At 61.5% G+C, this 27,599-nt stretch overlaps 1 protein-coding gene across 6 annotated transcripts in view; it reads right to left on the reverse strand.

Moving 5' to 3' along the window:
- SBF1 (SET binding factor 1) overlaps positions 1-27,599 on the reverse strand; it is a 62,813-nt gene that overhangs the window by 25,070 nt on the left and 10,144 nt on the right. For 3 of the 6 annotated variants that reach the window (XM_071418423.1, XM_071418422.1, XM_071418420.1), the window contains exons 2-6: positions 9,501-9,586; positions 4,773-4,910; positions 3,978-4,112; positions 2,348-2,458; positions 444-467 (exon numbers count right to left, since the gene is read on the reverse strand). In XM_071418423.1, coding sequence (XP_071274524.1) covers positions 444-467; positions 2,348-2,458; positions 3,978-4,112; positions 4,773-4,910; positions 9,501-9,586 — 494 coding nt within the window. The remainder of the gene's footprint in view (positions 1-443; positions 468-2,347; positions 2,459-3,977; positions 4,113-4,772; positions 4,911-9,500; positions 9,587-27,599) is intronic. The other 3 variants (XM_071418425.1, XM_071418426.1, XM_071418421.1) reach the window with 1 other exon arrangement.

Below are 27,599 nucleotides of genomic sequence, written 5' to 3' on the forward strand. Positions count from 1 at the left end.
ACCACTGAATATTCCCAGCCCTGAGCTCCTTCCCAGGGACACAGGGACACTCAAACATCCCCAGGCTGTCTCCAGGCCCCTCTCCTCCTCTTTCCACACCTCTCCAGGGAAAATGCTCCTGCAGGAGCAGCCTTCCCAATGCAGCCACCTCCTGGCAGAACAGCCCCAAAATCCAGGGCTGAGCAGAGCCAGAGCCCTCAGCTGGGCTGTCACAACTCCAGCAGGGCACCCAGAGAGGTGAGCCTGGAATTCAGCCCCTTCCCAGAGCCCAGGGACACCCTGGCTGTGACACACAGGGACACACACCCGAGGGTGCCCTGAGACCATTGGGACCTGGGGATGGGTCACAGCAATTAACAGGGAGGCTGCTAACGAGGGGACAGACCCAGAGCCGGGAGAGAAAAGGTGGGGAAAAGAAGATGGGAAAGAAAAGGAGTTCGTACCACAGCTTCGTCCTCCACGTCAGGCTGAGGTGGGACAGACAGAGAGCACAGTCAGTTAGGACACACAGACAGGCACAGCAGGGACACAGACACCAGCAGGGACAATGGGACAGGAGAGGAGCCCACAGACAGGGACAGGGACACCAGCAGAGACAATGGGACAGGAGAGGAGCCCACAGACACAGAGAGGGACACCAGCAGGGACAACGGGACAGGAGAGGAGCCCACAGACACAGACAAGGACACCAGCAGGGACAAGAGGAGCCCACAGACATGGACAGGGACACCAGCAGGGACAATGGGAAGGGAGAGGAGCCCACAGACACAGAGTGAAAGCAATGCCTACGGCCCAGGGAAGGAGCGCTGGACACGGCAGGAGAGCAGGAAAACCACAGGAAGGGAAGTGCCACCACCAAACTGTCCCCCCTGTCTCACAGTCCCCGTTCCCAGGGCACAGAGCCATCCTGCCCCAGCTGGGGGCACGGATCTGTGCCAAGCTCAGCGAGCCATGGTGGCAGGAGAAGCCGTCCTGCTGCGGCAGTCGCTCCTGGTCCCGCCGGGAGGAGCCGGATCCGGGCAGATCCCACGGGAAGGGACTGCAAACCCTGGCACAGCTCGGGCATGGGCAGCACCTCGGGCATGGGCAGCACCTCACTCTGCCCCAGCACTGGGACAGGCCTGGCTCCACCCCCCTGCACAAATCCCAGCAGCACTGCTGGCTTCTCTGGGGACCCGCAGGGCTCTGGGTGCCAGAGAGAGCCCCGAACGAGGAGCAGCACCTGCCCCAAATCCTGCTGGGATTTGGCATCAGGGAGAGCCCCCTCAGGGTCAGGGCACCGCAGGAAGGGCACCCCTGTGGAGGCACCAGGGCCTGTGCTGCTGTCCCAGTGCCCCTGGTGCTGTCCCAGTATCCCATGGTGCAGTCCCAGTGCCCCATGGTGCTGTCCCAGCCTGGCCAAGGCTCCACCACTGGATCAGTGTGGATGTAGGATCATTCCTGGCCCTCTGTGCTGGAGGAAGGGGAGCTCAGCTGAGGGAAGGCACATGGGGACACAAGCACACATCCACAGGGACATCCCAGGGGCCAGCAGGGCACGAGAGCTCCAGGGCACAAACTGCTGTCCCCAGCTTCTGCCAGGGGGTCCAGCTGGCCTTTCCCTTTCTGCCACCCACAAGGAGCCTTCCAGCTCCATGAGCTGAGCCCAGCTGGCCCAGAGCAGGGCAGGCTGGAGGGACACATGGCTCTGAGGGGACAGCAGGGGTGTTGGTGGCCTCAGCTGCAGGAGAAGCTGCTGCTCCTTAGGCCCCCAGCACAGGCACAGGACCCGGTGCAGACACAGACAGGGGACCTGGCACAGAGCTTGGCATGGCCATGGGCACAGGACCCAGCACAGGACCTGGCACAGCCATGGGCACAGGACCTGGCACAGAACCTGGCACAGACACGGGCACAGCACCAGGCCAGTGCCCTGAGGAGAGCTCCAGGCTCTGTCCTGGCCCTGCTGGCCCGTGTCCCTGCAGCTGTCCCAGCCCTGCTCTCACAGATGGCCCGTGACCACTTGGCTCTGGAGCAGCTCTCTCTCCACAGGGGGATCCACAGGGCTCAGCACAGAGCCAGACCCCAGCAGTGCCCTCGGACCAGGGAATGCCCGCATGGATTGAGCAGCACCCACGTCAAGCCCCTGGTGCTCCCTCCCACGGCAGCAGGAGCCAGGACATAAGCTGCAGCAGGAGATCCTTGGCTAATTGAGGATCTGAGTGGGATTTGTGCTCGGAAGCACTCGGGAAGGCAGCAGGGCACTGAGCCAGGCCTGCCCACGGGGCCCAATTGGGCATGGGGAGCAGGGCTGGGCTCTGAGGGGACAGAGCGAGGACAGGGAGGGGCAGCAGGACCCCAGACCCACCTGTGCTCCCCCCGTGATGGGGATGGTGCAGGTCAGCAGGTTCCCAATGACGTTCTCCAGGGACACGCTCAGCCCGTCCACATAGATGGTGTAGATCAGCCCCAGGCTGTTCTGGAGAGGGGAGCAGAGCAGGGATGAGCAGTGCAGGCAGCTGGGGACACCCCCAGGGCTTGTCCCTGGCCACACCCTGGCAATGCCAGCTCCAGGTCTTCCTTGTCCATGGGGATGGGATATTCCAGGAGCATGTCCCCATCCCTGCACTGACCCCACTGGAGCAGGAGATGTGTCCCCAAGGCCAGAGCTCCATGGGAGCAGCACTGAGGGGCTCTCCAAAGCTCCAGCAGAGGTGACCAGAGCAGCTGGTGTGCTCCAGCCTGCTAGCACCCCAGTCCCACACAAACCCCACGGAAGGCATGGCAGGAGATCCTTTCCCAGCGAGGGCTGGATGAGACGCCCAAAATTTGGGTGGTGCCGTTCACAGCACGCCTCAACTCTGGTCAGCCCTGGGTGGTCACTGTGGGTCCCTTCCCACAAAAACACCCTATTCCAACTGGGAAGCAACAGCAGTCCCAGCTCTGGGGGCACCAGCACAGGGCAGCCCCCAGGACAAGCTGGGAATGAGGGGTTTAGGAATTTGTGTTGCAGGCACCCTTGGGACGCTGGTTTCCAACCACTGAGGAAAAGGGAAAACACAAATACTGGGATTTGGAGAGCAAGGCCAGGCAGAGTCTGGCACAGTGGAATAATGAGGGAAGAGCAGGATAAACCCCTGCCCGCTGGAATAACGAGGGAAGATGAAGCTCAAATTCCTGGGCACTGGAATGAGGAGCTGGGAACTGTTTCTGTCCCAGAGAGCAGCTGGCAGGACACCTCTGTCCTTGGGAACAAGTGAGGGGACCCTGTTTTCTGGAGGTGCCCCAGCTTGTGCTTGGCAGGACCCCACTCTGCTGTCCCAGGCTTAGGAAAACAGATCCTGTATTTCAGAGAATTCCCACACCACACAAGGCGAGGGCCACCTCCCACTGTCCCAGGCTGCTCCAGCCCCAGTGTCCAGCCTGGCCTGGGGCACTGCCAGGGATGCAGGGGCAGCCCCAGCTGCTCTGGCAATCCCAGCCCAGCCAGGAATTCCTCATTGCCAACATCCCATCCCTGGCTGCCCTCTGGCACTGGGAGCCATTCCCTGGGTGCTGTCCCTGCAGGCCTTGGCCCCAGTCCCCGGAGTCCCTTCAGGCCCTGCCAGGGGCTCTGAGTTCTCCCTGGAGCCCTCCCTTCTCCAGGCTGGACACTCCCAGCCCATCCCCATGGATACAATCCATACCCAGCCCTCCCAAGGCCTCCCCAGGCACACAATGCAGCACCTCTGGAGCCAGCAGAGCTGGCACAGCCAGTGCTCCCAGGAACAGGCTGTTCCTCAGGGGTTCCCAGGACTGGGGCCGGCAGCTGCTCCGTGTCCCGCAGCCATCCGGGATCAGCAGCAGCTGCAGCCCCACAGCTCCAGGGTGCCAAGGGCAGGGCAGGATGGAGCCAGGCTCCCAGGGGCTGTGCCAGCGTGTTCCCACTCCAACAGGCAGGGAGCCTTTCCCAGCACAGCTGCCCTGCCCCCTGAGCAGCACCGCTGCTCCTGACTCACCCGGAACACCTCGGCATGGTCCAGCCGCGACACCAGCACCAGGCTCTTGGGCGCGAACAGCTGGGCAGGCTGCACCAGGGACGAGGCCTCCTCCTCCTCCTCCTCGCCCTCACCGTTCCTGCCATGGCTCTGGGGCTGCGGAGACACAAACCAGTCCGGGCTGGGGGTTAAGGGATGCTCCTCCCTGTCCCAAGCTCCCGATTCCTGTGGCACAGGGAAGGCAGGAACCCCTGGCCAGAGCTAAATCCAACTGAGTGCTCCTCCACCAGCATTGCTGGCCACCCTTCCCATCCATCCATCCATGGATTCCTGTGGCACAGGGAAGGCAGGAACCCCTGGCCAGTGCCAAAAGCAGCTGGGTGCTTCTCCACCAACACTGCTGGCCACCCTTCCCATCCATCCATCCATGGATTCCTGTGGCACAGGGAAGGCAGGAACCCCTGGCCAGTGCCAAAGGCAGCCGGATGCTCCCCGGTCAGCGCCGCCAGCCCCCATCCCCATGTCCCCGTGTCCCTGTGTGCCTCCGTGTCCCCATGTCCCTGTGTGTGTCCCCGTGTGCCCCCGTGTGTGTCCCCGTGTCCCCGCGTGTGCCCGTGTATGTCCCCATGTCCCCATGTGTGTCCCCGTGTGCGTCCCTGCATGTGTCCCCGTGTGTGTCTCCATGTGTGCCCCCGTGTGTGTCCCTGTGTCCCCGTGTGTGTCCCCATGTCCCCGTGTGTGTCCCCATGTCCCCGTGTGTGTCCCCATGTGTGTCCCCATGTCCGTCCCTGTGTGTGTCCCCGGGTGTGGCAGTACCTGCGGGCTCTCCACGGCCTCCCAGAAGGTGAAGCAGGCGCAGTAGTGCCGCTCTGAGTTGATGTCGGTGAGCACGGCCACGAAGAAGGTGGGGGGGTTCCTCTCAGGGAAGAGCTGCCACCCGCTGGGCTGGCAGAACTGCGGGAGGGACAGGCTGGGCTCAGGACAGGCCGGGCTCAGGACAGGCCGGGCTCAGCACAGGCCAGGCTCAGCACAGGCCGGGCTCAGGACAGGCTGGGCTCAGCACAGGCCGGGCTCAGCACAGGCTGCCACCCTCACCCACACCGTGGGATCCAGCCCTGAGCCCTGGCCCACAGCGCACACCGAGCCTGGGGGGAATGGCAGCTCCATGGGCCAGGAGCTGGGAGAGACCAGGCAGAGCCCCAGGGCTCCTGGAACTGCCAACCCTGCTGGGCCAGCTCCTGGAATTCCCAAATCCCCCTTGCAGGGAAGCAGGCCCAGCAATATCCCCTCCTGTCTGCAGGGACAGCAGGAGCTGCCTGGAGAGACCCAGACTGGGAGGGGTCATGATGGGACACCCGGCCAGGCAGGAGCCCCCAGATCCTGGGGAAGGTCCCCCCAGGGCACACAGACCCCAAACTCTGCACAGCTCCAGATCTCCATGGCACACAGACCCCAAACTCTGTGCTGACCCCATGGAACACAGACCCCAAACTCTGCACAGCTCCAGACCCCCATGGCACACAGACCCCAAACTCTGTGCTGACCCCATGGAACACAGACCCCAAACTCTGCACTGCCCCCATGGCACACAGACCCCAAACTCTGCACAGCTCCAGACCCCCATGGCACACAGACCCCAAACTCTGTGCTGACCCCATGGAACACAGACCCCAAACTCTGCACAGCTCCAGACCTCCATGGCACACAGACCCCAAACTCTGTGCTGACCCCATGGAACACAGACCCCAAACTCTGCGCTGACCCCATGGCACAGAGACCCCAAACTCTGCAATGCCCCCATGGCACACAGACCCCAAACTCTGCACTGACCCCATGGCACACAGATCCCAAACTCTGCACAGCTCCAGACCCCCATGGCACACAGACCCCAAACTCTGCACTGCCCCCATGGCACACAGACCCCAAACTCTGCACTGACCCCATGGCACACAGACTCCAAACTCTGCACAGCTCCAGACCCCCATGGCACACAGACCCCAAACTCTGCACTGACTCCAGACCCCCATGGCACAGAGACACCCCAATCTCTGCACTGCCCCCATCCCACCATGGGCCAGACACCCCATGCCAGCAGCACACAGAGCCCAGAAGGAAAGGGGACACGTGGGACACGGGCTCTGGAGTGGCTCCAGGAGGTGGCACCACTCCCCTGGCACAAACACAGGCCCAGCTGTGCCATCTTACTGCACCAGTCCCTGGCACTTCCCAAAGCCCCTCCCAGGGCTGGGGTAATTCCAGACTCCCCCCCGCTTCCCAAGTCTCAGGGGATTTTCTCGATTTCCTCAGGGCTGCAATTGGCTGCTGAGGAGCTGTGGAAAATTCCCTGGTGCAGGACAGCCCGGCTCCTTCCAGCCCGGCTCCTCCCGGGGCTGGAGGCACGCTGAGGACACGGGAACAGCAAACCCCGGGAGGAGAACCGTGGCACCAGGGCCTGGCGAGCTCAGGAGTCCTGCCCCAGCCCCCTCAGGAGCCCAAGGTGGATCCCACCTGAGTCTCCCAGCTGCTCACAGCGCCCACGGATCCTCCTGTCCTGCCCACAGAGCTGGGCTTTGTCCGGATCCTTGGGGTGGCAGCAGGAGGGACAGGAGGAGAAAGCACCCCAGGAGCTGCTTCCCACATTCTGTGTCCCTGGAAAACAACACCCACGGCCCCTCCATCCTGGGGCTTCATCCCGGGGCCCTTCCATCCCAGGGCCCCCTGCAGGCTCCCATGGGAGCACAGGGGAAGGTCTGGCTCAGCAGAACACCGGGATGAGCACGCGGTGTCACTGTCCCCGTGTCACTGTCCTGGTGTCACTGTCCTGGTGTCACTGTCCCGAGGAGGGAATTGCCCCTCACTGCTCCCAGCCCCACACAATCTCCTGGCACTGTGGGAATGAGGAGCCCAGAGCACACGGAGCTGCTGGGTCAGGATCATGGAATCAGGGAATCCTGGAATGGTTTGGGTGGGAAGGGACCTCAGAGCCCCTGCAGTGCCAGCCCTGCCATGGCAGGGACACCTCCCAGTGTCCCAGGCTGCTCCAGCCCCAGTGTCCAGCCTGGCCTGGGGCACTGCCAGGGATGCAGGGGCAGCCCCAGCTGCTCTGGCAATCCCAGCCCAGCCAGGAATTCCTCATTGCCAAGATCCCATCCCTGGCTGCCCTCTGGCACTGGGAGCCATTCCCTGGGTGCTGTCCCTGCAGGCCTTGGCCCCAGCCCCTCTGCAGCTCTCCTGGAGCCCCTTCAGGCCCTGGAAGCTGCTGGATGCTCTGGAATGCTGGCAGAGGTGGAGTAGGTCTGGAGGCATGGACACACCCAGCAGGTGCCAAAACCATCCCAGAGCTGCCTCAGGACATGGAAAATCCCACACAGAGTCCAGCAGACCTGTGGGATCATGGCATGGAAGGTTCTAAAGCCCAGTGCCAAGGAAGGATCCAAAAAGGAGAGTGGGAATGGCCCTGAGAGCCACTGGAGCACAGGGAGCCCCTGGATTTACAGGGATCTCCATTCCCACCTGGATCCCCCTGCTCCAGCAGAGACCCTGGGAATGCCCTCCCCATGGAATGCCCCCACCAGGCAGCTCCTGGGGCTCTGCAGAAACAGCTCTGGGCCAGCAGGGAGAGGCTCCCAGGGTGCCTTATCCACACTCTGTGCCTGTCCCCAGAGGAACTCGATCCATTAAAATGAGATATTTCTGCTGGGAATTGCTGCTGGACACTGTGCACGGCCAGGAGCTCCAAAGCCCAGCTCCCTGCACACCCTGGGAACGCTTCTTTCCCCAAAAAGCTGTCAAGGAGATGAGCCCTGAGCGCAGGGACATGTCCCACCCAAGCCCTGGGACGGGCTCCCGCGGATTTCCCGAGCTGCCTTCGGAGCAGCCCCACGTGCTGCTCCCCCAGGACACTCTGAGAGTTTGTGGGAAGCCCTGGAGCCACCCCTGCCTCCCAACAGCACAGGGCTCCAATTGTTTAAATTCCAAGGATTTTTTGGCCGGACAGTTTGACCCTTGGGAAAAAAAGCAGCTTTGCTCCTGCTTGGGACAGTTCCCAAGTCCCTGCAGACACCAGGAAACTCGGAGCAGAAAAATAAAAGTAAATATAACAATAAATGTGTGGTTTTGCCTCAGATTAAACAGCACAGGAAGGTCCCAAAATGCACTGGAATTTTAGGGGACATGTGATGGGAAGAGGAGCTGGACACTGCTGATCCCAGTAACAAAGGGATGAGGAGCCAGTGATCCCAGGGATGATGGGGAGGGACACCTCCCACTGTCACAAGTGCTCCAGCCCCAGTGTCCAGCCTGGCCTTGGGCACTGCCACAGCTGCTCTGGGCACCCTGTGCCAGGGCCTGCCCACCCTGCCAGCCAGGAACTCCCTCCCAAGATGCCACCTAAAAGGACGTCCATCCCTGGCACAGCTGCCAGGGCAGTGCTGGAGTCCCCATCCCTGCAGGGGTTTCAAAGCCATGTGGATGTGGCACTCGGGGACATGGGCAGTGGTGGCCTTGGCACCACTGATTGCACTCAGTGGGCTCAGAGGGATTTTCCAACCCAAATAAATCCATGATTCCATGAACCCCAGGGGGAATAGAGCAGCTTCCAGAGGGCTCAGCCTGCAGGTCTGTCGCAGCCTTGTCACTGGAATGGAGCTCCAGCTCCTCCCTCAGGGTCCCTGGAGCTCCAGGGCACAGGGCAGGGATTGGGAAGAGCTCCCACTCCAGTTCAGCCATGAGGGGAACAATCCCACCCTCCTGGATGAGCTGGAGGATCTGGAGGATGCCCATCCTGGGAATGTCCCAGCTCTGAGCTGATCCCAGAGCACCCTGAGAGCTGGTGACCATGTCAGGAGGGCTGGGGACACCCAGGCCCTGGCCCTGGGACCCAGCCTGGGCAGGGCAACTGGAGCTGGGGGTGCTCAGCCTGCAGCAAAGGAGACTCAGGGCTGCCCCCATCGCTCTCTGCAGCTCCTGAAAGGTGTCTGTGCTCAGCTGCCCTTGGGCTCTTTCTCCAGCAGCACTGACACAACCAGAGCACACAGCCTCGAGCTGTGCCAAGGGTAATTCAGGCTGGAGAGCAGCAAAAAGCTTTTCCAGCAAGGGGATAAAGATCTGCAATGGCTGCCCGGGGAGGGGGTGCAGTCCCCAGCCCTGGGTGTGTTTGACAAGCCTGGATGTGGCACTGGCTGCCAGGGGCTGGGCTGGACTCCATGGCCTTGAAGGTCTCTCCAAACCCGGTGATTGTGTGGATTCTGTGTGATTGCTGAAAGGCCTGGCCATTCTCCTGGGGGGCTCTGCACACTAAGGCTGCATCCATGGCTCCTCCAGGAGGCATTCCTGCATCCCAGAAGAGGAGGGGTAGCAGGAGGCCAGGAGAGGAGCCTGTGCTGGATCCACCCCACCGTTTCTGGAGAGTTCCACAGCTGGAGATGCACCCAGGGCAGGAGGGAACTGCGCCCTCCTGGCCCCCCAGTCAGACCCCGTGGGATGTGTCCCAGTGCCACCCCCAGTGCCACCCCCAGTGCCACCCATGGGTCCCCAGCCACTCACCAGCTCGATGCCCTGTGGGAAGGGGTTGTCCTCCCAGTCCTTCTCCGGGAAGCGCTGCAGGATCTGGCCCTGTCCATCCCCGCTCCCTGTGGACACAAGATGGGATTAGAGGGCAGCAGGTACCCCCCACCCACTGGGAATGCCCAGCTGGAACAACCCTGGGGTGCTCCAGCTCTGCATGGATGGGGCAGCACAGGAGAGAGCCCAGCCCCTTCCAGGCTGAGCAGCACTGCCCACTCCAGCAGGGAACAGCAGAGATTCCAAGGAATCCCAGAGCAAACAGCTCCAGAGCCTTCTCTGGAGGTGGCAGCAGTACTGGAGCAGCAGCTCTGGTCCCTCTCCAGGCAGAACTTCCTCCCTGTGATCCCAACATGGACAGCACCCCCCAGTCTGAGCTGCACTCCCTGCTCCTCACCTCCGTGCTGGCCTTTCCCCAGACAGCCCTGCCCGGGCTTTGCTTTTGGGTTCCTGACAGCTCCTGCTTCCCTGGGGCTTTATGGAGCACTGGGAGCCCTCCAAACCCTCACCTGCCCCCCAGCCCACGCCATTCCAGACCCTAAATCCTGCTGTTTCCCATGGACAGCCTGGAAAAGGCTCAGCAGGGCAGGTGGGCACTCCAGGAGCAGCTGGCTCTGGGACAGCCCGAGGTGACAGTGCCACCAAATGCTCCTGTCACAGACCCTGCCAGGCTGGGAATGGCTCCCACACTGCTCACATCGCTCCAGAGACAGAGCTGCTCCTGGATCCAGCTGGGAATCACAAATCACAAGGATTCTGGCCCAGCCACGAAGGCAGGCAGCCCCACGGTGGGGAGAGGGGGCTCCTTCCAGCCCCTTCCAGAGGGAGGGATTATCCATTTCCAGGGACCACCCGAGGCCTCTCCCATCCCAGGAGCCGGGTGCTGGCCATGGAATGGGGCTGGGAAAGCAGGAGGAGCCCCAGGGAAGGGCTATTTTGGGAGCCCAGACAAGTCCCCAGGGTCCTGCTCACCGTCCAGCAGCCACAGCTGGATTTAGCAGGGAGAGAGAAAGGGAAAGGGAAAGGGGCCATTTATAGCCCTGGGCCCAAAATGGAAAGGCTGGAGCCAAACTGGGCACCAAATATCCACAAGGATGGGGTCAACCAGATCCTGCCTGGCCACGTGCTGTGACACCACAGCCCTGCTCTGTCACCACAGCCCTGCTCTGTCACCACAGCCCTGCCCGTCCCTGCTCTGTCACCACGTCCCTGCTCCTGACCCTGCTCCATCCCCACGTCCCCCTGGCAGCAGCCCTGGCCCTGAGTGCTCCCAGCCCTGGCCAAAGGCTGCCCGCTCCCAGTGCCAAGGGCTTGGCTCAAGCTCCAGACAGGAAAATCCCTTGAGATGCACACGTCAGGATTATGGCTCCAAGCTGTGCCCTCCACATGCAGCCCTGCCACAGCTTTGCTGCAATATCCTCAGTTAAAGGGGAAAGGATACAAGACACAAAATCCTGGAATGGTTTGTGTGGGAAGGGACCTCAGAGCCCCTGCAGTGCCACCCCTGCCATGGCAGGGCCACCTCCCACTGTCCCAGGCTGCTCCAGCCCCAGTGTCCAGCCTGGCCTGGGGCACTGCCAGGGATGCAGGGGCAGCCCCAGCTGCTCTGGCAATCCCAGCCCAGCCAGGAATTCCTCATTGCCAAGATCCCATCCCTGGCTGCCCTCTGGCACTGGGAGCCATTCCCTGGGTGCTGTCCCTGCAGGCCTTGGCCCCAGTCCCTCTGCAGCTCTCCTGGAGCCCCTTCAGGCCCTGCCAGGGCCTCTGAGCTCTCCCTGGATCCTTCTCCTCTCCAGGGGAGCACCCCCAGCTCTCCCAGCCTGGATCCCTGGGAACTGAGGGGCTCCAGCCCTGCAGCAGCTCTGGGGCCTCCCTGGGCTCTCTCCAGCAGCTCCAGGTGCTGCTGCTGTGTCCCCAGGGCTGGGGCAGCTCTGCAGATGGGTCTCACCTGAGGGGGCACAGGGGCAGGATCTCCCTGCCTTGCTGCCCACGCTGGGGCTCAGCCCAGGGCTGGGGGGTCTCAGGCTCATCATCCTCAACACAAACAGAAATCATTCCAAGGGCTGCTGAGAACAATGGGAACCTCAGCTCCCAGGGCTTTCCCAGAGCCAGGAGCTGCCACCTTCAGCCAGCTGCAAGCAGGTACATCCTGATTTTAGGGACTGTCACCAACAGCCTGACTCAGGAACCCAGCACTTCCCTCAGCTGCTGCTGGGGCAGCCTGACCCCAGCTTTCCCACTTCCCAGCATTCAGCTCCGTATCGGGGCTGCGGGATGGGCGCGTCCCTTCCTGCCCAGGGGAGCTGGACCTGCCCCATCCATTCTCCTGCCATCCCAGCCGAGATCCCTGGGAAAGCTGGAGATCCCTGGGAATGCACGTGTGCCTGTGAACCTCGGCCCGCAGGCAGCTGCTGCTCCGTCCTTCCTGCAGCTCCTGGGGGACACCTGGGGAGCCGGGCCCCGCCCCGGGCCGCGCTGGAAGGTCACGGGATGTTGTTGTGATACAGGAAATTCTAAATAAGCGCAGAGGTTAAACACGGGGCTGAGGCACGGCACCGGATGAGCCCGGCTGGGAGCGCTGGCACGCCGGGAACACGGCCGGACACTGCCGGGAACGGCTCCGGACAGGGTCACGGACACGCGAGCGCGTCCCCCGTGTGCCCTGAATGGTGGGACAAGAGGAGCTGCACCTCAGACCGGACACACACCAGCCAGGCCTCGGCCCCCCAGCCTGGGGTGCTCCCGGGGCCTGCAGGAGGTGCCCATCCTCCCTGGAAAACCCCGGGGGATTCACGAGTAGAGCAGGGCAGCCCCAGCCCATGCCAGCCCCACAGGCAGGTCCTGCTCCAGAGCAGCCACGGGGTCTGGGCAGGGAACCAGCCCTGCAGCAGCTGCTGCAGCCCTTTCACACAATTCACAGAATCACAGAATTCACACAATCACAGAATCCCTGGCTTGTGAGAGACCCTCAAGGCCTTGGAGTCCAGCCCAGCCCCTGGCCCCCAGTGCCACATCCAGGCTGTCAAACACACCCAGGGATGGGGACTGCACCACCTCCCCGGGCAGCCATTGCAGAACTTTATCCCCCTTGCTGGAAAAGCTTTTTCCTGCTCTCCAACCTGAATTTCCCTTGGCTCAGCTCGAGGCTGTGTGCTCTGGCTGTGTCAGTGCTGCTGGAGAAAGAGCCCAAGGGCAGCTGAGCACAGGCACCTTTCAGGAGCTGCAGAGAGCGATGGGGGCAGCCCTGAGTCTCCTTTTCCTGAGGAGCTATATACAACAGAGAGAGAGAAGGGAATTTTCACAGGGATTTGAGGCAAAGGAGCTTGTCTGGAACAAGCCCTGTCCCAGCCCTCACACCTGACACTCTCCACTCCCAGGTGACTGGAGGTGTTTCACCACCAGCACGGGACCACTGGTCAGGCCAGCCCCCAGGAACGGCTCCTCTGCAGGCTGGGACACGACTCCCACACCCCTGAACCTTGGAAATTCAGAATGAAATCATCCAGGGGAGCACAAAGTTCAGACAACACAGCTCAGAGCTGGAGCAGGCACAGGTCACCAGAGCAGCTGGGGCTGCCCCTGCATCCCTGGCAGTGCCCAAGGCCAGTCTGGACACTGGGGCTGGAGCAGCCTGGGACAGTGGGAGGTGTCCCTGCCATGGAACTGGATGAGACTTAAGGTCCCTTCCATCCCAAACTATTCCATGATTCCAAGTCCTCCCCAAAGGAGCCAGAGCTGTTCCAGCCCTCCTTCCCCCCAGGCTCCAACCTGGAGGTGATGTCCAGCCAGGAGAGTGTGGAATCACTTTGGAAACATCCAGTACCTTCAGATACCTTAAATTATTCCAGAAACATGCATTTCACACCATTAATGATTCTCCAGCTCTCCCAGGTTCAGGGGCAGCCTCATCCCGGCTGGAAGCATCAGTTGAGGCTTCCGAGAGCTTCTTGCTGCAGGAATTATTTATAAATTCAGCAGCTTTACAGCACCAGAAAATCCTTGGTGCTCCAAAGCCCTGCCTGGAGGCGGCTCCTGCAAAGGCAGGGACAGAGCAGGCACGAGGCCACACAACCTGCCAGGACCTGGAGCTGCTGCTGAGGGCAGCCAGAGCCGAGCTCTGACCCCAGCCCAGCCCAGGGCTGCTCCAGCACAGGCAAACGAGGCCCAGCCCAGCCCAGAGCAGGGCATTGATGGAGTTCTCGGAACGAGGAAAGAGCCACGGATCCCTGGGGCAGCACCAAACAGGGATTGGGAAATGTCCTGCAAGCCCTGGGAGCGATTGCATCAACCAGCACCAACCAACACAGTGGGGAGCCCTGCCAGCAGCCCCTGCCCCATCCCTGGGAGCACCCAGGCCAGGCTGGACACTGGGGCTGGAGCAGCCTGGGACAGGGGAAGATGTCCCTGCCATGGCAGGGGTGGCACTGCAGGGGCTCTGGGGTCCCTTCCCACCCAACCAACTCTGGGACTCCCTGATCCTGCAGTCACACTCTGCCCTACCTGTGCACTGAGGGGTGGCTCCTGGCACACAGTCAGAGCAGGGAGGGCACTGCCAGGCTGGAACGTGGGCCCAGGGGGGCTGATGGGCCCTGGGCTGTGGCAGCCCCAGGGTGGGCACGGCCCCAGGGCAGGGACTGTCCCCTGTGCTGGCCCTGCCCAGGGACCCCCGGAATCCTGGGGCAGCTCCGGGCCCCTCCTGCCAGGAGAGCCCTGGAGGGGCTGGAGTGTCCAGGGAATGGAGCTGGGAAGGGGCTGGAGCCCCAGGAGGGCTGAGGGAGCTGGGCAGGGGCTGAGCCTGGAGCAAAGGAGGCTCAGGGGGCCCTTGTGGCTCTGCACAAGTCCCTGCCAGGAGGGCACAGCCGGGGGGGTCGGGCTGTGCTCCAGGGAACAGGGACAGGAGCAGAGGGAACGGCCTCAGGCTGGGCCAGGGGAGGGTCTCAGGGTGGATTTTGGGGCATTCCCTCCTGGAAAGGGCTGTGCAGCCCTGGCACAGCTGCCCAGGGCAGTGGTGGAGTCCCCATCCCTGTTGGGATTTCAAAGCCATGTGGATGTTGCACCTGGGGACAGGGCCAGTGGTGGCCTTGGCAGTGCTGGGAACAGTTGGATTCAATGGTCTGGAAGAGCTTTCCCAATCTGACTCCATGAATCCACGGTGTCAGAAGAGAACAGCCCTGTCCCCAGGGAAGCCCTGTCAGGCCATTCCCACGCTGATGGAGCCCGTGGGATTTGTCACCAGCAGCCGCTGCCAGCCCAGGTGGGCCCAAGGACCAAACCTGCCCCATTCAGCTGCTGGGACACACCCGGGGGCCAGGGCGGGATCAAAGCCTGGCACCGGGGCTGCAGCAGCTCCCCCGGGAATTCCCCAGGATCCGGGACTGGCACAGCCCCGGAGCTGGGCCGGGGCCAGGCCCGGCTGCAGCACCTGCCCCGCGTGGCACCGGCAGCGCGCAGGAAGCTCTGGAGGCAGGAAAAGCCTGTGGGAACACGGTGAGCCTGCAGCTGCCAGGAGCTCCCAGACAGGCACAGACTGTGTGCCACACCAGGGGGCGATGGCCTGGGATGGTGACATCCCATCCTATGCCATGCCATGCCATCCTGGCCCAGCCCCAAACCCCTGGGACCACCTCCTGTCACATCCAGGAGCTGCAGCCCCTTTCCCACATCTCCAGCACAATCCTGGAATGGTTGGGTGGGAAGGGACCTCAGAGCCCCTGCAGTGCCACCCCTGCCATGGCAGGGACACCTCCCACTGTCCCAGGCTGCTCCAGCCCCAGTGTCCAGCCTGGCCTGGGGCACTGCCAGGGATGCAGGGGCAGCCCCAGCTGCTCTGGCAATTCCAGCCCAGCCAGGAATTCCTCACTGCCAAGATCCCATCCCTGGCTGCCCTCTGGCACTGGGAGCCATTCCCTGGGTGCTGTCCCTGCAGGCCTTGGCCCCAGCCCCTCTGCAGCTCTCCTGGAGCCCCTTTAGGGGCATTGGGCACTCTGGGACAGTGGAAGGTGTCCCTGCCATGGCAGCGGTGTCACTGGATGGGGTTTGATGTCCCTTCCCACCAAACCATTCCACGATTCTCGCACATGTCACACCAACCTGAGGACAACCAGCCCATCCTTCACCCCTCTGCTCACCAGGAACCATCACCTGAGTGGGGAGCTGGGCTATTCCAGCCCTGGCCATCAGCTCCTGCCTCCCTCCCAAAGAGCAGGAATAAGGCACAGACAGGGATGAGCCATCCCAGCCCATCCCATCCCAGCCCATCCCATCCCATCCCAGCCCTGCAGCCCCCCGCCCCCAAGCCCACCCAGAACAACACCCGAGTGTCTGCTGTGGGGACAAAGGGGCCTCTGTTCCCTGTGACGTGTCCCCGAGAATGGCCTTTCTATGGAGGGAACAAAGGGGCTGTTTGTGGGGCTGGGGCGGCCAGGAAAGCCCACCCAGCCCAGGGAGAGCACACAGCCCCTGTCCCAGCCCTGGCCACCAGCATGGCATGGGACAGCCCTGTCCCCACCAGCACCAAGGGCTGGTGCTGGCAGCTCCCTGTGGCAATCCCAGCATCCCTGAGGCTGGAAAAGCCCTCTGGGATCACCAAGTCCCAGCTGTGTCCAATGCCCACCCTGTCCCCAGCCCAGAGCCCTGAGTGCCACCTCCAGGAATCCCTTGGACACCTCCAGGGATGGGGACTGCAAACCTCCCTGGGCAATGGAATCCCTGTTCCAGTGCTGGACAACCTTTTCCATGGACAAATTCTTCCTGAAGTGGCACTTACCAGACCCCCAGTGTCCCCTCCAGCTGTCCCCAAGGCCACATCCTCCTGTGCCATGGCCTCTGTGCCCCCAGAACGGGACATGCAAAATCCCAAGGAATAATTCCCCACTCATGGTTCTCTCCATGTTTTAGTGCAATCCCATGGGACAAGGAGCTTGGGAAGGATACAGCCCTTCCCAGACAGCAGGAACCCTGCAGGAGCAGGGTGACAGGGACACCTCTGGCTTGGCCAGAGGGATTTGGAGGGGATTTAGGGCAAAAGTCTCCCCAAGTCACACCTGGAACAGCAATTCCTGTCCTGAATGCAGATAAAAAAAGGGAAAAACTTAGGAATAAGGGCCTGTTTCATTCCCTGTTTAATGGTCACCTCAGTGATGCCTGAGGATGTGCTTGACCCACTGGACACAGGGAAGATAAGGATCACCCAGGGAAGATAAGGATCACCCACAGCCTGGGACACAGAGCTGGGTGAGGAAACAAACTGCATGCAATTCCAGGCTGGAAAAACTCCCTCCAGCCACGGAACGCTTCCCACGGGAGGCAAAGCCCTCCAGCCCGGGGTCACTCACTCCAATTACAACACCCTGGAGCAGCAGCAGGGGGAGTCACGGCCCGGCCAGCACGGGGAGCTGGACCTGGGGACACTCCCAGCATGGCACTTCCAGGGAGCTCCCATTCCCTGTGGAATTCAGGGAGCAATGGCTTTGGCAGGCTCAGGGTGAGGGTGTCTTAGGAAGCTGAAATGAGGCAGGTGTTGGAGGGGTCAGTGCTGATCCCCCTACCCTGGCTCACACCAGTCCTGTTCCGGGATGTCATTATTCCTCAAACCTCCTCCCAGTCCCTCTCAACCTCTCCCGAATCCCTCCCAAACTCAGGAGAAATGCTGGAGAGAGCCTTCTCTCTCTGCACACAGCCCAGGTGCCCTGCCAGGAGCTGGGGGTGCAGACTCCCAGGGATCAGAAACGCTGGCAAATCCCTGGCACAGAACACAGCTGGAAAATCCCGGGAGCCTGTGGAACGTGGGGCTCTCCGCTCTCCCACCGCCCCAGATCCTGCAGGAAGATCCACTTGGATCCTGCCCACAGCCAGCACTTTTGGGATGGCACTCAGCCCGTGCCCCAGGGCAGATCCCAGGATGCAGGAGCGGTCAGTGAAGAGGGAGCAGCCCGGCATGGAATCCCTGCTGTCCCGGCAGGGTCAGATCCTGGGAGATCCCCACCACCTCCCAAAGCTGTGCCTGGGAGCGGGCTCGGCACAGCCTGGGCAGAGCCCAGCTGTTCCCTGACCCCATTCCAAGGGAGAGCTGTGTTTATCTTTGGAAACATTAAGGCAGAAGAGGAAGTAATTAAATTAAAAAAACCCCGCCTGCTTCCGAGAGCTCGGCGCAGGAAAGCGCCGGCGGCCCCGAGCGATCCTGGCAGCGGGACACGGACACGGCCAGCAGCTGCCACCGCTCACACAGCCACGGCTGCAGCAGGAAGGGCTTCCATCAATCCTGGGGACACGGCCCCACGAGCCCCCAAACCACCTCAAACCACCACCCACGCGGGGCAGGAGCCACAAGGTCACTTTGGAGGAGCCCTCCAGGAAAACTGGAAGCTGTGAGGGCCCAGGAGCTGCTTTAAGGAATCCCAGGTGACCCCCGAAGGTCCCTTTGGACCTCACATGCTCTGGGGTTCCACCAAGAGCAGCCAGGTGACAGTGACACCCACCTGGGGGGAGAATGTCCAGGAGGGCCTTCAGGAGAGCTGCAGAGGGGCTGGGGACAAGGCCTGCAGGGACAGCACCCAGGGAATGGCTCCCAGTGCCAGAGGGCAGCCAGGGATGGGATCTTGGCAATGAGGAATTCCTGGCTGGGCTGGGATTGCCAGAGCAGCTGGGGCTGCCCCTGCATCCCTGGCAGTGCCCCAGGCCAGGCTGGACACTGGGGCTGGAGCAGCCTGGGACAGTGGGAGGTGTCCCTGCCATGGCAGGGCTGGCACTGCAGGGGCTCTGGGGTCCCTTCCCACCCAACCCATTCCATGCCTCCCTGATTCCAGGATCTGGAGCCGGGTGGGTGCTGTGGCTCAGCTCCCCGGGAGGAGGATCCCAGTGTCCAGCCATGGTCCCGTGGCCAGAGCTGCTAAAAGCATTTTGGGGAGGAACCTCTGCTATTTTTACCTGATGCCAAATTCCAGCTGCTTCCCGGGGGAGCCATTCCCAGCTCCACTGGCACCCTGGGTGATAATTATGGGGATGCCAACATTAACCCACAGCCTAAAAACAGCCCCGGCTGCTCCCATGGCCCCTCCTGCCCTGTAGGAAAAATATGTGGGAATTACAAAATGGTTGGATGGGAAGGGACCCCAGAGCCCCTGCAGTGCCACCATGGCAGGGACACCTCCCAGTGTCCCAGGCTGCTCCAGCCCCAGTGTCCAGCCTGGCCTTGGACATTGCAGGGATGCAGGGGCAGCCCCAGCTGCTCTGGCAATTCCAGCCCAGCCAGGAATTCCTCATTGCCAAGATCCCATCCCTGGCTGCCCTCTGGCACTGGGAGCCATTCCCTGGGTGCTGTCCCTGCAGGCCTTGGCCCCAGTCCCTCTGCAGCTCTCCTGGAGCCCCTTCAGGCCCTGCCAGGGGCTCTGAGCTCTCCCTGGATCCTCCTCCCCTCCAGGTGAACATTCCCAGCTCTCCCAGCCTGGCTCCAGGGCAGAGCTGTTCCCAACTGGCAAAGGGACACAGAGGGACAGTGGGACAGGATCCAGCCACAGGCAGAGAGCAGCTCCAAGCTCCAGGACAAAAGGCCTCAGTGCCAGCCCTGGTCCTGTCCATGCTGGGCAATTCCCTGCAGAGTAGCCAAGGACAGAGGGAAACCCCAAACCCAAATCCCAGCCAGGGCTGCCCCTCACGGATCACACGTGGGTGCCCAAGTCCCTCCCTGCTCCGTGCTGCCAGGGCCCAGGGAATGATCCAAGCCCTGCCTCAGTTTGTCTTGACCCTGCAGGGATCATTTCCACCCAGCCTCTGCCAGCATCAACATCTCCCACGAGGGCAGAAGGAGCTTTTGTTCCCTGTGTCCCACACAGGCGGCGGCTGCGGGGCGGAGCGTGGCACAGCCAGGGGGGAGCCCTGCAGGGAGGGACAGGGACAGGGACAGGAACCACGGGGCAGGAATGGAGAAGTGGGAATGGGGTCAGCTTCCACAGGGGCCTCAGCTGGGCTCGGGAGAGCCAGAGCCACCAGAACTGGCAGGGGAGGAAATGTCCCATCAATGAGGGAACTGTGAGAATTCCCCGAGAACACCACTGTGCATGTCCCCAAATGTCACATCCACGTGGCTCTGAAATCCCTGCAGGGATGGGCACTCCAGCCCTGTGCCAGGGCTGCACAGCCCTTCCCAGGAGGGAATTCCCCCAATCCACCCTGAGACCCTCCCCTGGCCCAGCCTGAGGCCGTTCCCTCTGCTCCTGTCCCTGTTCCCTGGAGCACAGCCCGACCCCCCCGGCTGTGCCCTCCTGGCAGGGACTTGTGCAGAGCCACAAGGGCCCCCTGAGCCTCCTTTGCTCCAGGCTCAGCCCCTGCCCAGCTCCCTCAGGGCTCCTCACAGGATCTGTGCTGCAGAAGGGAATCCCCTCCACCAGGGATCTGCCTCTCCTGGGGCAGCAGGAACAGCAGAGGGTGCAGAAGGAGGAAGAGGCTGAATCCAAGGGGAACTGAAACCCCACTGACCACAGACAGCTCTGGGATGGGGAAATGATCCTGCCCTGGAGCCCTCAGCTTCCTCATTGGCATTTCCCAGAGAACCAGGGAATTTTCTGAAGCAGGTACAGCTCCCATGGAGCACCTGCAGCCTCAGAGCCTGGAGCTGTCCCACAGCCTGGAGAGGAGCCTTGCTCTGCCCAGGCTTGGGAATGCCCATCCCTGGGAATGTCCATGCCCCAAACCCCATGGCACACCACCCCAGAGGGTCCAGCCGTGGTCCCAGTCCTGCCCCAGTGACCTGGAGCAGCTCCTCTCCTCTGATCCTTGGGAGTGAGCAGGGAGATGGGAATGGAAGCAGCAGGAGTGCTGCCAGCTCTGAGCCTTGCCAGGGATTCCTGGGATTAGCACATTCCCAGCAGCTTCTGCTCCCAATGCACCCCACCAACACCCAGCTCCCCCAAACCCACCTCATCCCCCCACATGGACTATCTGGGAAGGCTGGAACAGGCTGGGATGAGTCCCAAGGTCACAGAGCCGAGTGGTTCTGCCCCAGAGGGTGCTGGGCACTGCCCCAGGGCTGCCAGAGCTCCCCTCCCAGGGATGCAATCCCCTCCCTGGGATTGCTGGGGTGTCTGTGCAGCGCCAGGAGCTGGAGCTGTGATCCCTGTGCTCCCTTCCAGCTCAGGAAGTTCCAGGATGCACCTGCAGACCTGTCCCTGGAGCTGCTCCCAGCCTGACCCTGACTCCTGGAGACCAGCAGGACATGGGGCCCTTCCCAGCTTATCCCAGGGGTCTGAACAGGGGAGATGTACATGGGATATTGGGAAGAAATCAATACAAAACATGACTCAAAATTCCCCATTTTAGTGGAAGTTCTTGGAGAATTCATTTGCCAGGTGCAGAGGGACTGGGGACAAGGCCTGCAGGGACAGCACCCAGGGAATGGCTCCCAGTGCCAGAGGGCAGCCAGGGATGGGATCTTGGCAATGAGGAATTCCTGGCTGGGCTGGGATTGCCAGAGCAGCTGGGGCTGCCCCTGCATCCCTGGCAGTGCCCCAGGCCAGGCTGGACACTGGGGCTGGAGCAGCCTGGGACACTGGGAGGTGGCCCTGCCATGGCAGGGCTGGCACTGCAGGGGCTCTGGGGTCCCTGCCCACACAACCCATTCCAGGATTCCCTGACCCTGAGGCACACCCAGAGCTGGGCCAGGGGCAGAGGCTCTGTTTGAGGGAAGGGCTGGGAATCACAGCCCCGTGGGATCCTTCCCAGAAGGAAACACAGCTCTGCTCCTCCACCCAAAGCCAACAGAGCCGGGCAGGGGCTGGGCCCTCACACACCTGGGAGCCGCCCTGGAGGGGATCCCGGGCAGCAGAGGACACGGCTGGAACACTCCACGTGCTCCCAGGAGACTCAAGGAGCTCCTCCACCTCCACCAGCCTAAAATCTCCTGTTTCCTTAAAAAACTCAACTGAAATCCTTGAATCACTTTGACTTTGAAGAAGACAGAAAAGCCTCAGTGGAGTAAGGAAGATGAATTCCCTGTCCTGGGGAGCAGAGGAGAATCCAGCTGGAGCAGGAGTGCTCCTCATGGATGTGCCTGGCACATTCCACACATGGAGCTTCCAGCCTTGGAATGACAGCTCAGACCTGAGAGAGCAAACACTCATCTCTGCTGCTGCTCTGCCAGAAAAACTGAGAATTGTGGAATTCTGGAATGGCTGGGTGGGAAAGGACCCCAGAGCCCCTGCAGTACCAGCCCTGCCATGGCAGGGACACCTCCCACTGTCCCAGGTGCTCGGGCACGGCCACCCCTCTGCCCTAAACTGCTTCACTTCCCCCACAGCAAAACCCTGATTTCCCAGAAAAAGCACTTGGAATTTGACCCAAATAAATCCCATCTCTGGTGTAGGTTTAGGTTTTTCCAAACCCTCAACAAGTGACTGACCCCCCGTTCAGCCAAACCATCTTGGGATTTACCAAGCTGGACAAAAAAACAACCATTAAAAGAGTTCAACAATAAAATAAACAACCCCAAACCACCAAGACGACATACGGGTAAAACCAAGTCAGACATGGGGCAAAGGTCAGGGAAAAATGAGCAACAAACTATTGAAAAACACAAAAACAATGGGAATTAACAATAAATTTGACAGAAACACCAAAAATTCAAACATTTTCTCCAACGTCAGCTTCCTGTCCTGCCTGGATTTTCAGGAATATTGAGTGATGTCCGTGCTGACCCCATCCCCCCGGGGATTTCAGCAGCACAGCTGGTTCCAGACACACCAGTCCCAGCAAAAAAACACCTAAAAGCCCCAAAACCACGGGCTAACAGCCAGGAAACGGGGCAAACACGCTGCAAGCATTCCAAACTTGGACATGGATTAAGGAGTAAGGCTGGTTTGGATGCACAGAGCTCGGGGGAGGCAGGACGGGAGGGACCCCCCCGCGCCCCGTCCCAGAGCAGGAGCGACATTCCCAGAGGCAGCAATGATGCCAGAGCCCTGGGGATGATCCCAGAGCCCTGGGGATGATCCCTGCGTGGGCACACGGGGCTGGGACAAATCCCACAGACACATCCCAGGCCTGCTGGGAGCGCTGCAGGCACGGGGCGATCCCGGTGCGAGCGCATGGGAACGGGAACCAGCGCTGACCCCAAAGGCTCCGGGAAAACAGCGGGGCCAAGGGCATTCCAGGGGGGTGATGGGGCTTGGGACACAGGCACAGCCCCTGCCCAGGGCTTCTGGGTGGACACCAGAGCGAGGGAGGACACGGAGGCTCCTGATGGCAATAACTGCATCAACTGGGAAGTGGGAAAAATGCCCCAGATCTGTCCAGAATGAGACAAGGAGCACTGGCACCGCACTGGATGAGCCCAGCACCTCCCCACTGCCTCCTTCCCAACATCCCACACTGGAGCAGGAGCTGGGATGAGCCCAGCACCTCCCCACTGCCTCCTTCCCACCCATCCCAGACTGAAACAGGAGCTGGGATGAGCCCACCACATTCCCATTCCCTCCTTCCCAACATCCCAGACTGGAGCAGGAGCTGGGATGAGCCCAGCACATTCCCATTGCCTCCTTCCCAATATCCCAGACTGGAGCAGGAGCTGGGATGAGCCCAGCACCTCCCCACTGCCTCCTTCCACCCATCCCAGACTGGAGCAGGAGCTGGGATGAGCCCAGCACCTCCCTGTCTCTCGCTCCAGACCCAGGGAGAAGAGTCCACATTTTCCACCAAACATTTCTGGGAAAAGATCCAAGAGCTGTGAGCAGCTCCCAACTCTCCCTGCTCCTCCAGAGCCCCTTCTTCATCCTCCTTTTGCCCAAAGCCAGGGCCAGGAGATGGGATTTTGCTTTTGGGGTGGTGCACTGTGACATTCCCACCTTGTCCCCCTTTTTCTGTCACTCCCTTCCAGCCACCCCAGTGCTTGGAAAATTCCATGAACCCCAAAGCCCTCATGGGCTGGGATGAGGCAGCAGAGCCAAGGAAAATAATGTGCAATAATCCCATTGAAATGACTTCAGGGACAGACAATGGGATGGCTGCAAGAGGGAAGCTATTCCCTGGGTGCTGTCCCTGCAGCCCTTGTCCCCAGCCCCTCTGCAGCTCTCCTGGAGCCCCTTCAGGCCCTGGAATGTGCTGGAAGCTCTCCCTGGATCCTTCTCCTCTCCAGATGAGCACCCCCAGCTCTCCCAGCCTGGCTGGTGCCACAGTCCCCCAGACAAGCTTGGAATGGCTCAGGAGAACTTACCCTGGGTTATCCTGGGAATTCCTGTGTGCCAAAGCCTCAGCTCTGCTCCCAGCACTGGCACCTGGTGCTGCAGGAATGATCCCTAAACAGAATTTGGCACCTTCAAGGGCCTGGGTCCTTCCCGAGCCCGGGGCAACAGAGGCAGCAGAACCCCCTGGACATTGCCAGGGAATGGAGCTGGGAAGGTTCTGGAGCCCCAGGAGGGGCTGAGGGAGCTGGGCAGGGGCTGGAGCCCCAAGAGGGCTGAGGGAGCTGGGCAGGGGCTGAGCCTGGAGCAAAGGAGGCTCAGGGGGCCCTTGTGGCTCTGCACAAGTCCCTGCCAGGAGGGCACAGCCGGGGGGGTCGGGCTGTGCTCCAGGGAACAGGGACAGGAGCAGAGGGAACGGCCTCAGGCTGGGCCAGGGCAGCCTCAGGGGGGAATCAGCAGGAATTTCCCCATGGAAAGGGGCTCAGGCCTTGGCAGGGGCTGCCCAGGGAGCTTTGGAGCGCCCATCCCTGCAGGGATTTCAGAGCCATGTGGATGTGGCACTTGGGGACAGGGTCAGTGGTGGCCTTGGCAGTGCTGGGGAACAGTTGGACTGGATGAGCCCCGAGGGATTTTCCACCCCAAACAATTCCATGATTCCATTAAAAACACCCAAGGGAACAGAGAAGCACAAGAGCTTCACGTGGGGGGAGGTGGAGCAGCTGCAGCCAGGTGAGCTCCCCCCATGCCTGAACAATGTCACCCAGCCCTCAGCACACCCTGAGGTCTCCTCCTCCCTTTTTTTGGATCTCCAGCATCCCAGGAGGGTGGGCAGGCCCTGGCACAGGGTGCCCAGAGCAGCTGGGGCTGCCCCTGCATCCCTGGCAGTGCCCAAGGCCAGGCTGGAGCAGCCTGGGACAGTGGGAGGTGTCCCTGCCATGGCAGGGCTGGCACTGCAGGGGATTTGGGGTCCCTTCCCACCCAACCCATTCCATGAATCCATGTCCCCGTCCTGTGGCCACAGCAGGGTCCTGTCCCCTCCCAGGGGTCCCTGGCTCACCCCATCCACGTTCACTCCCCCCCGTGCCCATCCCAGCACCGCTCCCGCCCCGTCTCAGGCAGGAAACCCCGGTAAATCCCGGGATTTACTTGGAGCCTGGCAGTCTCCATCTGGACCAAGAGCTGCAAATCCCACAGCAGCCTTGCCCTGGATGGGACAGGTCCCAGGCTGGCACTGCTCCCAGGACATCTCAGCAAGTCCCCAAGGAGCACAGGTCCCTCCTCACCCCCTGCCTGCAGGGCAGGACACGATCCCTTCCCTCCCTTCCCACTGGGAATTCTGTCCTGGCCCCCATCCATCCTTCCCTTCCCCCCCATTTGGGGTTCCCCACCATGCCAGGTGGGCTGCCAGCTGCTGTGCCCTGCAGCATTCCCAGGAACTTGGGGTCAAATCCTGAACAATTCCATGGGCTGACAACACCAGGAGGAACTGGGACTGGTTTGGGGCAGGGAGGCTCTTTAGTCTGGCAGTTTTTTGTTTGTTTTTGTAACTCCACAATGCTATGGATCCTCCTGGAGCTGCATCCAGTGCTTCCACTGGGACACAGATTGGAACTTCACCTCTCAAACTGGAACTGCCTCCTTCGTCAGGACATCAGCCCCACATCCCTGCAGCCCCATCCCATCTCCAGCCCCACATCCCATCTCCAGCCTCATCCCATCTCCAGAGCCACATCCCTGCAGCCCCATCCCAACTCCAGCCCCACATCCCTGCAGCCCCATCCCATCTCCAGCCCCACATCCCATCTCCAGCCCCACATCCCTGCAGCCCCATCCCAACTCCAGCCCCACATCCCATCTCCAGCCCCACATCCCTGCAGCCCCATCCCATCTCCAGCCCCACATCCCTGCAGCCCCATCCCATCTCCAGCCCCACATCCCATCTCCAGCCCCACATCCCATCTCCAGCCCCACATCCCTGCAGCCCCATCCCATCTCCAGCCCCACATCCCACCTCTGTCCCCACATCCCTGCAGCCTCATCCCAACTCCAGCCCCACATCCCTGCAGCCCCATCCTATGTCCCCATGGACACGAGATCTCCACCTCCTTTCCCTCATGGCCACACCCTCTCCAGCCTTCCCTCCTCGGATGTTCCCTTCTCCCACTCCCTGCAGACTCACACACACTCGGCACGAGGTGTGAAAGGAGAATTTCCCCTTTTATGGTGAAAGGCAGCAAATCGCGGCTGGGGGAGCTGCCCCCAGCCCTGCTCCTCCCCGCACACCCCAGCAGCCTCCCTGGGATGGGCTCCACGGCTCCCAGCTGCTCCCTCCGCTTCCTACGGGCTCTGGAGCCGGGAACAGATTTCTCCCAGGATGACTCAGAGGATCCCAGCCCTGTGCCTGTCTCATGACTCCACCCGGCAGGCTCCGGGCCGGAGCGCTGGATCTCTGGGGCTGCCGATTCATGCCCACGTGCCGGGATGACAGATCACATTCCTCCTGCCTGGCCTGCTGCCACCTGCATCCCTCGGGCCAGGAGGAACGGCTGGCACACGCCCAGGGATGCTCACAAGGGCCTTTGGGAAAAAGGAGCCGCTTTTTCTTGGGAAAAAAACTTCCCTGAAAAGGCCAGGATTGCAATCAGGGGATCCTGGGATGGGTTGGGTGGGAAGGGACCCCAGAGCCCCTGCAGTGCCAGCCCTGCCATGGCAGGGACACCTCCCACTGTCCCAGACTGCTCCAGCCCCAGTGTCCAGCCTGGCCTGGGGCACTGCCAGGGATGGGGATGAAGGAAGGGGCTCCAGCAGCTCTTGGAGCTGCTCCTTGAAACCAGACCTGGATCCCAAACACGGCAAACCTCGAGTTCTGCACCAGCATTAAACATAAGTACAAAATCCCAACACCCTCGATGGAATTCCCAAGAAATCCAACACTTGTGAAGGGTCCTCATATTAAACAAGAGTTGCCAAGAAAACCTTGGGTCAGAGGGAGAATCCAGAAGAAAATCCACATCTCCTCCCTCTGTGTTAATGATGGTAAAGTGACTGCACTGCCAGGACTTGGGAGGAAAAAGGGAAAACAGGGATTCCAGGGAAAGTGGGAAGAATGTGGATGCAGATCGTGTGTGACAGGAGCAAAGCAGCCTCCAAATACAGCCCAAACCCATCCAAGCAGAGGGGAAAGAAAACGTGAGGTGAAAACACAGACCTGAGCCAGGAGAGCCGAGAGGAACTCGGAGAGGGAGGAAGGAGAAGTTAAATGGACGGAGAAATGCCCCAGGAGAGCCCCACTCTGCAGGGAGGAGCCGGGGCAGGAGAGGCTCTGGGACACCCCGGGCTGCCTGCAGTGCCCCTGTGCCCCCTGCCCTGCTGGCATGTCACTGGAGAGGCACTTGGGACAAGGGGGATGGCCTCTGCTGCCAGATGGAATTAGATGGGATATCAGCAAGAAATTCTTGGCTGTGAGGGTGCTGAGGCACTGCCAGGGCTGGGCCAGGGCTGGACCAGCTTTTCCATGGGGAAATCCCTCCTGATATCCACCCTGCCCCTCCCCTGGCCCAGCATGAGGCTGTTCCCTTTCCTCCTGCCCCTGTTTCCAGAGCCTGACCCCACCCGGACCCACCCTCCTGTCAGAGAGCTGTAGGAATCCACCTTGCTGGGCTTTCCACACGTCTGCAGGAATTCCCAGTGCTGGGAACCCCTGGCACATCCCCAGGCAGAGCTGAGAGCCCGCTCCTGCAGGAATCAGCTCCCCCTGCTCCCGTGAGGACCCAGCACTGTCTGACCTCCTTCCTGCTGAGCTCACCTTGATCCCCTCCAGGAGCTTATCCCTGTCCTTTCCAATCCCCTGCCCGTGCAGGGAGCCCAGCTGCCCTCCCTGGCCTCATCCCCTGAAGGCACCAGAGCCCCAGCT

The sequence above is a fragment of the Agelaius tricolor genome, unplaced genomic scaffold (genome assembly GCF_023055355.1).
Source record: "Agelaius tricolor isolate 1412-34295 unplaced genomic scaffold, bAgeTri1.0.p SCAF_86, whole genome shotgun sequence".
In the NCBI taxonomy this organism is placed as follows: Eukaryota; Metazoa; Chordata; class Aves; order Passeriformes; family Icteridae; genus Agelaius; species Agelaius tricolor.